This window comes from Manis pentadactyla, chromosome 3, assembly GCF_030020395.1.
Source record: "Manis pentadactyla isolate mManPen7 chromosome 3, mManPen7.hap1, whole genome shotgun sequence".
Taxonomy (NCBI): domain Eukaryota; kingdom Metazoa; phylum Chordata; class Mammalia; order Pholidota; family Manidae; genus Manis; species Manis pentadactyla.
The window spans coordinates 213,831,659-213,844,608 of NC_080021.1; the positions used below are offsets into that span (position 1 = coordinate 213,831,659).

The 12,950-nt window shown below is 43.8% G+C and overlaps 1 protein-coding gene across 5 annotated transcripts in view; it reads left to right on the forward strand.

Annotated features, from left to right (window-relative positions):
- GARNL3 (GTPase activating Rap/RanGAP domain like 3) overlaps positions 1–12,950 on the forward strand; it is a 134,333-nt gene that overhangs the window by 24,751 nt on the left and 96,632 nt on the right. For 4 of the 5 annotated variants that reach the window (XM_036913885.2, XM_036913886.2, XM_036913887.2 and 1 more), the window contains one exon: positions 8,465–8,534. The exons of the other annotated variant lie outside the window; for it this stretch is intronic. In XM_036913885.2, the coding sequence (XP_036769780.2) occupies positions 8,465–8,534 (70 nt within the window). The remainder of the gene's footprint in view (positions 1–8,464; positions 8,535–12,950) is intronic. 5 annotated transcript variants of the gene reach the window in all.

Consider the following 12,950-nt stretch of genomic DNA (forward strand, 5'->3'; position numbering starts at 1 on the left):
ATTGGGAAAAGAAAGAGAAAGGATGAGCCAACGAGGGAGAAATAAGATTTCTGCGATATTGTGAAGGAGATTCCTTCCACAGGCATCCAGGGGGGGTAGGAAGCGGGTCTGTCAGCGTTTCTCAGAATCATGTTTGGAATTTATTTCAGGTAAAAATACAGGTGCTTCGTTCCCACCCGTGAAGATTCTGATCAAGGAGATTTGGCAGGGGAACTGGGCATTTATATATTTACATGAAAATGTATTAAGCAAACCTTAAAACTTGTGCAGGGAGCAGTAGGAGACTCTACTCTCTTCATGACATTGTGGTGGTGAGTGGTGAAGGATTTCTTAAGTCAGAAAAACAGTCCATGAAGGAAAAGATTGAAAATGTCCATATTAGAATTTTTAAGTTTGTGCGTGACACAAGATATCAGCAAATTTTCAAAAGTAAAACCACTGTCTGGAAGAAGACATCTGTAATTTGTTAAGCAAGAAAGAAATGGTATTCAGAACATACAAATAATTCCTACAAATCAATTAGAAAAAGACCAATAACCCGCAAAAAGGGAGCGGGCAATGGATTTGGAACAAGTAGCCCAGTGGCCAATACGCATAGGAAAAGATGTTCAAGCTCATGTGTTATCAGGGAAATTCAAATTGAAGCCACACCTCAGTGAGACACCATTTCATATCCTTCAGACTGGCAAAAACCAATTTTCTGACAACACTAAGTGTTGACTAGGATGTAGAGCAAATAGAGCTCACACACTGCAGATGGGGGAGTAAATTGGTATGCTCACTTTGGAAAGCAAATGTGATAGTATGTAAGGGAAAAAGTGCACATATGGCCCTATCTGGGCATACCATTGCACTTGTGTTCATGGAGAGATGTAAAAGGATGTTCATTGCAGCATTGTTTAAAAATTGGAAATAACTGAACTGTCCCCAGTAGGAGAAAGGAGAACAGTGGGGTGTTGATCCAGCAGGTACTAGGGAGCAGGGTGAGTGAATGAATTAGAGCTACAGGTACCAACATGTACAAATCTCAAAAACAAGTTGTTCGACCAAAAAGTTAGGTTTCTGAAGATAGGCATGGTACAGTATGTATTCACTTGGGTAAAACTTTAAAACATGCTAAGCAAATGTATAATGCTTGTGAATAAGTGCATAATGCAAATATAAAAATGTGAGCAGGAAGTATAAACCAAATTGCTTAGTGGTTGTTTCAGGGGAAGGAGAGATGAAAATGGGATCAAAGAGAGTTACACAGGGGTTTCAAGTCTATCTATAATGTTTGTTACATTATTCTTTGTTTCTCTGTGTCTTAAAATATTTCATAATAAAATAAATTAGAAAAAAAATCCAGGTGATTTTGATGTGTAGCTAGGTTTGAGATCCAAGGTCTAGAATCAATGCTTCTCAAATTTCAGTGTGTATATGAATCCTCAGAGGATCTTGTTAAAATGATGATTCTGTTTTATCAGGGCTGGGGCGGGGCCTGAGTCTGCATTTCTGACCAGCTTGGGTCCAAGGACTACACTAAGTAACAAGGGTCAGAATGACCTGGGTGTTTTCTGGGATTCTTGCCACTGAGGGGGCTGTTCAGAAGCACCCACTCTGTTAGCATGCCTCCCTTCTGGGCCTGGGTGTAGGTGAAGACACATCTTGTGCATCTCAGTGGGGAAGCTTTGAGAGCCTGCAGAGACAGACTTTGGAGGGATTCCTCCAAAGAAGTAAAATCTGCAGGAAGTCAATGTTGTCTGATGACTTTTTTTGTCCTTAAATCAGTTTCTGTTGAACACTTTGTGGTCAGGCATGCATAGGTCTGTGGGCAAGTTATACTCTGAGCTGGAAAGGCCTCCAGTCTGACCTTATGTGAAAGGAGAAGCCAAGGTCCCTGGAAGGTGGGAAGGGAGAGAACAGATGTGCAGACATTACACTCTGCAGGAATCATCTTTTCGTAGCAGTTCCCAGCTTTCTGAGTGGTGGGTCTTGAGCTGTGACAGATGTCCTAGGCTCTGCGTGGGCACTCACACCTGAAGATTACATATGCTACTTATAAAGGAATAAAAAGAGGCTTTTTACAATTTACAGATTTGCTGTGCACAGGTGGGCTCTGCTCACACAGTACTGTTCCTGTGAAGCCCCGTGTACTTCATGGTTTCCTGCTGCCCTGTAAGCGCTATGAGAGCAGGGACCCCACATCTCAGATTAAGCAACTGGCCCAGTACCTATATCCCCCACTTGTGCTCAGCAGCTGTTTATTAAATGAATCAAAGATTTTTTTATTCAGATACTGTTTTTTTTAATTAAATCTTTTCTTTTGAGAGAATCGTAGATTCCTATGTAGTTATAAGAAGTAACACAGAGGTCCCATGTACCCTTTACCCAGTTCCCTCTCCATGGTGACATTTATGTAACTATAGCACAGTATCACAGCCAGGAAACTCATTGATAAAATCCACTGGTCTCAGATTTCCCAGTGTTCCACTCAGTTTAGGTTTGTGGCCACCTTCCCAAGTAAGACACAGAGCGGCTCCATCACCGTAGGGTCCCTCTTAGTGAAAGACTGTGAGGAATGCATTCCAGAATGTTAGAGGAAAGAGGATTCAGACATGACTGCATAGTGGTGGGAGTAACATGGATGTAGCCAAAGGTGCGGCAGAGTATCTTAGGGGCAGACGAGGGGTGTGGTGGGAGAGGAAAAGAGAAGTGAGCAGGAAGCCACCTGCATTCAAGTAGAAACAAGGGAAGGGGGGTTATCATTTATTCATGACTCATTTATTCAACAAATACTTACTGAGCAGCCTGCTTTGCAGGCCCTCGGAGTCAGACACATGGGGCATGGTGATGACCAAGATAGCTAAGGTCACAATAACTAGCATTTGCTTAGTGGCTACTATGTGTCAGGTGTTATGCTGCTAAGCACTCATGATAACTTTTAATGCTCCCTTGGAGACAGATGTTATTTTAAGCCCATGTTACAGTTGAGGAAACAGGCTGAGAGGGGATAAGAAACTTCCCTGAGATCACAGAGCTAGGGGGCCATGGAGCCAAAATTCAAATTTAGACATGTTGGACCACTTGCTGGTCAGCAGAACTCGCTGAGGGATGGTACAAGGCCCGCATAGTGCAGCAACCCCAGAACCACAGCAGGGGAACAGGGAGCTGTGTGCAGCAAAAATCAAGGGGGCCTCTGATTTCCTGGGACCCTGACGCTCTAGAAATATATCTTCCTGCTCACCTCCTACTTCTTGGTGTCTTAAATCTCTTCAAAAGAGAACAGACTTTTTCCATTTCTCATTAGAAATGAATGTATAATTGCATCTCTGCTTTTTTATGCTACTTATTGTCAGAAGGAGAGACAACTGTCCCTTATGTGCAATAAGCTATTCTAGTACTTGTTGTTAGGAGGCTCTGCGCTCCTTCCAAGCCTGCATCGGCAGTCTGGCACATTTTTTAGCGTCTCTGTCCCTCAAATAGGGGGATTCCTTCCACCTGTCCAGTACTATCTGCTTATCAAGGGGGCTGAGGCATTGTTCTGGAGCTCCTGACATTGAACTCTGCCCTCTGTAGTCTTCTGAAAAGCTGCCTGTTGCTTTTCACACATTCTCTGCTGGTCCCAGAAGAGTCCCCGTTCTTGCTATTGGCCTTAACTCTTCCAGCAGGGCTGGAAACGACTGAGGCCTGGATTGGATTGGTGGGGTCTAGCCAGTCGTTCAGGTTAGTGACTAAGCTCTGGGTCAGTTGAGTAAGGACCTGTGTCACTGAATTGCCTTCCTTTTTTGTCCTTATTCATTCTCCATAGCTTTGACTCTTTGGAGGGGGTTGTCCTACTTTCTGGGAACCTGACTTATATAATGGTAATTTTTCTAGCCTCTGCAGTGGGGCTGGAAATCTTTGCTCTCATCCCAGGCCTTATTTAGAGATTTAACATGAAGTTCCTCAGCTCTGTTCATGCTTGCAAAGCGTGATCCAGCATCCTCATGCATTAATTTGCTAAAACAGAAGAGTTTATATTTAGAGCCTAGACCACATTGCATGCGAGGAACTTGAGCTCTCTGGTTCGTTTTTGCACCTGCCTTGTTCTGGTGACATGTCCTTAGGTCCCCAGTATTATCTAGGTGAGGTAGCCCTGCTAGGCCAACACATTAGGGATGAGATGTCATGGCGACGCTGCCCTCAGCCCTGTCCTAAGAGGCCGCTGCTTGGCCTATGGCTCCCTTTCTGTTGCAGGGAGAAGGGGCATCATATTTAAAACTCTTGAAAAAGTTAATAATTATTTATGCTTATAAATTTTTGAGTAGTTTTCATGTGACACACATTGTGCTTATAATGAACTTTTATCTGCTCTTTCTAATCCATTCTTTATAACGCTGTTGGCTAGATGACACCATCAGCCACGTTTCATACATGAGGGAACTAACGCCCAAGGAGGTTAAGAACCCACGTCTGTGACTGAAGCACATGCGCTTTAGGACTGGATCACACCGCCTCTAACTCATAGCAAACTTGATCATGGCCTTGTCCTTCCTTGTAGAATTGCTACAGAACGGCTAACAGGTTTCCCAGGGATTCCAGAGTCATCTGGAGGAGCAGTATTTTTCAAAACATTGTCTGTGGACCACCTGCATCAGAATTCCCCCAGCTGCTTGTTGAAATCACAGACATGCTGAGTCACAGCCTCTGGGAACGGGGCCAGGGAATCGGCATTTTTAGAAAAGCTCCCCCAGCCATTCTAATGGACTCCAAGGCTGATAGACATTGCTGTCATGTATTTTCAGTGGCATACTAATCAGTTTCTGGGTAGGCCTGAAACAAACAGAAGGTTATTCCTGAGGCTTTAAGGCAGGGGTTGGGCAAACGTTTTCTGTAAAGGGCCTGATGATAAATAGCTTGGGCCTTGGGGACATGCAGGTCTCTGCTGCAACTACTCGAGTCTGCCGTTGTAACCGAAGGGCATGGCAGAGTTCCAATAACCCTGGCCCACCAGCCCACTGACAACCCCTTAGAATAATTCTTATATTACCTTCTGTTACCTACAGAGATCTGTACTGAGATAAAAACATCTGTTGTAGTAGATAAACCCTGAATCCTAGTGACCTAAAACAAACAAACGAAAGTTATGCCTCACTCACATCACAGCCCAGTAAGAATACTTGTATTGGGACCTTCTGTGTGGTCACTGAGGGACCCGTGCTCCTTCATATTGAGACTTGCCGCCTCTTGGTCCTCAGAGCCCGCTCCATTAAGCCAGTGGACATGAGGAAAGAGAGCAAAGATGATTCATAGGAAATTCTTACGGGTTAGGTCTGGACGAGGTACCCATCATCTCAACCCACATTTCACTGGCCAGAGCTCTTAGCGTTTGAGGTCCAGAAACAGTGATTTCTCCAGCCTGTGAGGCCCTCGGTCTTTAGACTCTCTTCCCTTCTGTCTTTGCTTGAAACCCAGCTAGTTCTTGCCCGGGCTTGTCTCTTCCTTGTGAAAAACCTCGCTTAGGTCGACCAGGAGGAGCCAGCAAACTGCATCACTCCCACCAGTCTGGCCGCTTTCCCTAGAGTTGCTGCCCACAGGGCACAGGCCCACGTTCTAAAGTACTGTAGTAAGTTTTACCAGACATTTTGCTACTGTGCAACATGGACCTCCATCTTCCCAGCCTCTGAGATCAATTTCCTCACTGGCTGCCTCCTGCCTACTAAGCTGGTGCACATATTTCAGGTTGTTGCCGTGGTAGCGCCCCACTGCAAGACCCGACTTCCCTATTGGTTCAAATAACACAGCAGCTTAAACAGGTAAACCCAAATTCTATGGGCCTAAAACAACTAAATGTTTCTCTCTTGCTCACGCCATAGTCTAATGCAGATGTTGTTGGACGTGTGACCTTCCACTTGGTCATTCAGAGACCCAGGCATTTTCCATCTTGAAGCTCTGCCCTCCTGAAGGTCTTTAAAGTCCTCTCCAGCCTGCTGGCCTCGGGAATGGGAGCTAGCGCCTCCCATGGGCTGTGCCTGGAAGTCATGCACGTCGCTTCCCTCTTCTCTTGCCCAGAGCTAAGTCACATGGTCACCCTTAATGCAAGAGGGGCTAGGAAATGTAGTGTAGCAACAAGTCCAAGAGGAAGAAGAACAGGTTTTGGCATGCACAGAGCAGTGTCTGCTTCTTGGGCCAGGACTGTCTCGGTGGATGGAATCACTACCAGTGGCTTATCAGGGACAATGTCTACAGGCAGCCTGATTTGCTGCTCAGGAGGGGTGCTATCAGGCATTAGTTAGAAAGAGCCAGAAGATGTGCCATTACCTTCATTAAGACAATAAACATTTACTGCATGTTTGTGCCAAGCAGTGGGTCAGACACTGAGGCCCTGGAAGGGAACACAGCTCCTCACGGAACAATTAGTTCCTCTGACCACATCCCCTGTGCGGGTGCCAAGGAGGGAGCAGGGGCATGGGGTGGGTTCTTTAGCATGATGGGTTAGAGGGCCTACGGCAGCCCCAGAACACCCGCCCCCTCACTCCTCGCCCAGTTCTGCCTGGTTCCTGCCATCAGCAGGTACTATCTCTGCAGAGTATTGGATGAAATGTAATTAGAGGGAGGAAAAGGGCACCAATAGCAGCTGTTCTGTTTATTTCTCTGTGTCGTTTTTCATAGGATAATGTTTTCCCTCAATGAGGCTCCTAAGGAGGTGGTTGCTCCAGGATGTAGGGTCGTCCTCTTTGCTGCTGGCAAAGTTAGGGAGCTGGCACCGTGCCTGAGCACCCCCCTGGAAGTGCGGGAGCAGCCCAGGGAGGGCCCCCTGCCCAACATTCTTGCTCTTTGCATGTCATTGGCCGTCTGTGTTGGAAGCTGCTGCTGGTGACGATTGGGTAGTGGGCCTGGCCGACGCTGCAGAGGTGGGCTGAGAGCTGGGCAGAGCTTTCAGTCAACAGCCATTGTGTGTCCACGCTGTGGCCAATCTCTGAGTGACACTCCTCTCCCTGGAGCCCACTCTCTCTTGGTAACTCAGGGCCCCTGCAACTGATATGTAGGGCAGTGACAGTATTCTCCATGAAGGTTTTCAAGATGGCCTTAGAAAACAGGCATAGAGGATATATTAGAATGTGGCCAGAATAAGATATAGAGGAAAGTTTTTAAATCTGTCAGAGAGATTTTTTTTTTTTTTTTTGGCGGGAGGGGATAGAAAATCATGTCTCTAGAAGCAGGAAGGCAGCCTGAGTAATATCTGGGACACCCTTCCAAGCTGCATTCATTTATTTGTTGCACATTTTCGGCTAAGGAAGCAAGGACTAGAAAAGGTTAAATTTCTCATATAAGATTAATTCAGCCATCTCTGTGAAATGGGGGAAGCAGAATACCATTAGACTCTCTAATCTCATTTCTCTCATGCTGTCTTTCTTGGAGCCTATCAAATAGTGTCCTGACAGAGTCAGTTCTGTGGATGCTAAACATCAGAGTCAATCTCTGTCGTGCCAAGAGGGCTGTAATGTAGAAAATGTAGCCTACCTTTTAAGGAAGGATGAAAAGGTACAAAATGCACCCTTCTCTGCATGCTAGATCCCAAATATTTTGCATATATTAAACATGTAATTCCTGTGTAGTTTTGTCTTCTGTTTTATTAGAGTTATTTGCATGACATTAGAATAAAACTTACTAAAACTGCTTGTATCTGTGGATCTTGGGTGGTTTCATGAGTACTGCTTGGGGTCCTCAATATACTAACTAGTTGGTAAGATACATGTCTTTCGAGTGTGTGACTATGCATTCAAGATGCAAATGCACTAACAATTTTGCCCTTGTTTTAATTGCGCTTCTTCAACTACGCATGTGATCTTCCTTCCGGATTTAAGCCTTTTTTAGGGGGAGGGGTGGAAAAGCTACTGCTCTGTAAAAGCTAAATATACTTGGAAGTTAGAGTTTTAGATTTTCTGTCAATCCTGGTCTTTCTTCATATTGTCCTATTGTCATAAATTATAAAGGGGAGGACCCACCAGGACTTTGAAGTTTTTTTCCTCCTATTTAAAGTTTTATTTTTCTGATACAGCATCACATAATGCTGGTTATTTTTTATGTTGGCTGTTTGGGACAAAGAGGCTCTCTTAAATGAAAGATAATTGCAAGCTCTGTCCCTTGCCTCAAGTTTACTGCAGGGCTTCTATCCCCTTTGGTTATACAGAAATGAAATTATAAACCACCAGTAGCCTTGGAAATTTCAATCGATTCCAAATGACTAAATATTTAATTCAATCATTGCCTATACTTCCAGGGATGACTCGGGTGTTTTTCTTTTCACTGAGGGCTCCGTGAAAGCCGGGCTCTGCAATGGCTGCTGAGGACTGTGTCTGTTGCAAGGAGGCTCCCCTGCAGTGAGGAGCTGGGGCAAGCCTGTTCCATAGCAGCCCTTTTTGCAAATGGTAGTTGATTTTTGCAGAAGGTTTGTGGCCAGATCGCTATGTATAATACTGATGAAGCATTTTTGTTCCAGCTCTGTCTCGGAAGACCTAGGCTGTAGACGTGGGGATTTCAGTAGGAAACATTATGGATCTGTGGAGCTGGTAAGTTTACACTGTCTGTTCAGTGGTAGTACATTGATTTAGATTTAGAGAGGATCACCAAGCTCATCAGATCTTCTGTTGTATATTTACTATTAGACCATGTGAGTTCAGTGTAAGGATTGGATAGGGAATTAATGACTATTGAAAGGCTATAATATTTTGATCATCTTTATCTGTTTGTTTTTATCATTACATACTTTTAATCTGTGCCTTCCAGGGTGTTAAAAATGTGTTGTGGTTTGGTATTTGTTCCTCTGTTAATGGTGCATATAGTTAAATAAAATGATCTATGAATTAAGGAAGGTAGGATTTGGCTGTCATATTATCTTGTTCCTGAAAGTTTATAAATCTGGTTTTTGAGATTTAAATATTACTGAAATACATATTTAGATGTTCTGTACCTTTGCTCTCTGGATATGTGATAGGAATTAGAATATTTATAAGATCTTTTTTCCTGTGAAAAGTATATTGTTGGACTAGATGAATGATTGTAGTACATGATAGATATTTGGAATGAAAATGTCTACATTTTCCTAACTGTGAGACATTGGGATTTGTGTTATGATTTTTAAAAATAGTATGCTTTCTTTTTAAAAAGGCACAGTGAAGGCATCTTATAGCCTCAATATTTTAAAATATAGAATTGTGATTTTTTTCCAATTGCATGTAAATTTGAACAAATTTTCAGGCAAATGTGCTCATAAAATTCTCTGGATTATTTAACACTATGAAAAACATTAATTTATTGTTTCTATTTACAAGAAATGAGTTGCTTGGATTCATTTGAATGGAACCCAATAATAAAAGCTGCATTCTTGCAGGGTTTAAATAGTAGAAGAATTTATAGTGGAGCTGTGTACCAGTAGCATTCTACTTGAATTCAAGCATATATTACAGACTTGACTGTGTACCTTGAAAATATAAAATAAGTTAAAGATTTGGTTCTTGTTCTTAAGGAGCTTACTGTTCTCCAGCCAGGCAGATAAGATCCATAAAATATCTAAGGAATAAATTTAATCATATAAAAGCCATATTGATGGACTCAATCCACGCCTGGTCCTTGTCATCCCCTGGTGACATCATGCCAACTCGGACCACCACGTTTCCCGAAGGAGTGTGTGCATATCTATAACTGGGATGGGAACTGGGATCTATGGGGAGAGCTATACAGACAGGGCACCATGGGGGTTGATAGAGGAGAGGGAGTGGCCCATTCTAGCTAAGGATCTCAGGGAAGCAGCCTGGAAGGCCTCATGGAGGCCACAGGATGTGGGTTGGTGGCAAAGAAGATAGCTGGTTGATATTTGCAAACAGAGTGATTCTTGGCAGTGATGTATTCCATGGGCGGTGAGCAAATGGTCCTGCTTCGCAGAGTGTGAGGCAGCAGAGCTTAGTGGTTACAAGGCAAGCCGGCTTCGAAATCAGACAGACCTGGCTTCGCCCGGCAGCTCCATCACTTACTGTGTCTGCGAACTTCTCTGCAGTGCAAGAACTTGCACTGTGAAGTCATTTCTCATTTCATCATTCACTAGTTGTATGGTCTTGGGCTTCTTTCGGCCTCAGTTTTCTCATCTATGAAATGGGGACATTAATATTACCTGCCTTATAGGGCTGTCAGGAGGATTAAATGAGATGATGCACATAAGCACAGTCCGTGTTCACCAGCTGTAGTGGTAAATTTGGTTAAAAAAGTAGAACCTTGACTCTCGGGTGAAGACTTTGGGCCTGATCTGATAAGGAGTGGTGTGGGGAGGAGCTAACAAAGGTATGAAAGGTGGACCCTTTATAGACTCATGGAAATCACAGACTATCAGACTGGAAAGGTACTTAAGAGCAGCAGTTCTCAAACTGGAGCAGGCATCAGAACCACTGGGAAAGTTTATTAAAACAGATTGCTGGGCTCCATCCCCAGAATTGCAAATGCAGTAGGTGTGGGATTGACCCAGAATTTGCATTTCTAACAAGTTCCTGGATGATGTTGATGCTGCTGGTCCCAGGACCACACCTGAAGAAACCCTGCCTTAGAAAATTCCAGACTCATCATCAGTGATCTGCCTGATGGGGCAGCTCACTGAGCAAAAGCTGTTCAGTCCATTCATTCAAGTTTTTGCTCTGAAGCCATGATTGTGTGTGGCGGGTGTCCGTGTGTGTGCGTGCATGAGAGAGTGTGTGTGTGTTTGCAATCAACTTTTTAAGTATTGTAAAGTAAATTTTAAATACATTTTTTAAAATTCCACATGTGATTTCCCCACGTTGCAGCAACTGTCTCCATCTCTTTCTGGTCATATCCGATCTTTATCGCTGGAAACATCATTTCTTCATGGTTGAATCAAATTATGCATATGTAATTTTGCCCTCCGCTTTTTCTCGTTCAACTGTGTTTGGTCAATGTCTGCTTGTTATAAAGTCTTCAAGTTGCCATTTTAATCAGTGCATGATAGCCCAACATTATGATAAACAATTATCTGTGTAACACTTTCCCCTCCTTTTGTAAAATTAGGTTGTTTCTAGTTTTTCCCGTGTTAGAAATGACATGCGCTGGTGGTTGGAATGATTGAGAAAAACGAAATGAGCCGAGTTCCATTCTTACTATCTAAGGATCTCTTGAAATTCTGACTCCAGTGGTTTAGGAAGGCAGCATTTTCTCTCATCTGTGAATGACAGACTATTATTCAATTAAAAACCATTTTATGTGTTCTATGTTCGTGAAAAAATGAGTTTGAATCTTTTTTTTACACCTAGTTTGATGACTGTTGTTGGGAACCCAGTAAATCTTAAGCATCCTGAGACTCACACTGTGCAGAAGGGTACCCAGGAGTGTGTAAAAGTGAAATTTTAGTGTGAACTTCTCCTGACCTTGAAGAAAGCACATGGAAGGCCTTGTGAAGAACTAAGCTTGGCCATTCAAATCAGAAATGAGGACAGATTCAGGGGCTTCGTTCCCTGGTTTAAATGGTATCAGTCTGGTGAGTGAGAACACAGAACCTCACATCTCCTTGGGCTCGGAGGGGGGAGGGTTTCTCAGCCCTCCTTCAATACCTGTTTGTTGAAGGCCTACCCCCCGGGCAGCAGACACTGTGCTGGGCACTGTGCGGGGAGGAAAAAGGGAGCTTTTCTGTTCCCGGGGAGCTGTAGCCTGCTTTAGAAACCAACTGCCACAAACTTTGAGTCCCCAGGCTGCTTAACTGGACCCCAGCTGCGTTCCTGCCTTAATCAGGGATTGTTCCCTTCAAGAAACAGAGATCCACTCAGTCGGTCCAGCGCAAGGACAAAGCAATTCACTGAAAGAATGTGGCTGAATCTCACCGAAATGAAGTGCAGGAAGCGCAGCTGGGCCTCGTGTGACTGGGAAGCCAGCAGGCAGCTGTTTCCTCTGTTCTCTCTGGTCCCTGTGATTTCTCAGTCCCCCTCCCCACCCCACCCCTGGCTCCCACCATGGCTGCACCAGTTCTCCTCCCTGCAAACCAGCCTCCCTGATTGCCCAGGTGCCTCTCCCCAACCCATTTTCCCCAGCAGTGCTGGTCTTTTAGTACTTCTTTTTATCGTGGTAAAATATACACAACAGAAAAAATGTACCATTTTTAAGTGCACAATTCAGGGCATTAAGTTCATTCACAGTGCTCTGCCACCATCACCACCATTCTCTTTCAGAAAATTTCCATCATCCCAAACGCAAACTGTACCCATTAAGCAATAAGTCCACATTCCCCCCTTGCCCCAGCCCCTGGTAGCCTCTGTTCTATTTGGTGTCTATGAATTTGCCCACTCTGGGGACCTAATGTAAGTGGAATTGTACAGTATTTGTCCTTGTGTGTTTGGTTTATATTGCACTTAGCATAATATTTTCAAGGTTCTTCTGTATTATACAGCATTTATCAGAATTTCCTTCCTTTTTAAGGATCAATAGTATTCCATTGTATATATATACCACAGTATGTTTACCAATTTATCTATCAGTGGACACCTAGGTTGTTCCACTTTTTAGCTACTGTGAATAGCGTTGCTCTGAATATCGGTGTGCGTGTATGTGTTCGAGTCCCTACTTTCAGTTCTTTGGGGTGTATTAATTAGGAGGGGAATTACTGGATCATATGGTAATTCTATTTTTAACTTTTGAGGAACTCCCCAACTTGTTTCCACAGCGCCTGCTCACCCTTTTACAGTTCTAGCAACAGTGCATAAGGGCTTCAATTTCTCCACATTCTCACCAACATTTGTCTTCCTCCTTTTTTTTCCAGTAGCCATCCTAATGGGTGTGAAGGCACATCACGTTGTAGTTTTGATTCGCCTTTCCCTAATGAGTAACAATGTCGAGTGTGTTTTCGTGTGCTTATTGACGATTCGGGTATCTTCTTTGGAGAAATGGTAGGCAAGTCCTCCTATTTTTTAGTCCGGTTGGTTGTTTTGTTGTTGTTG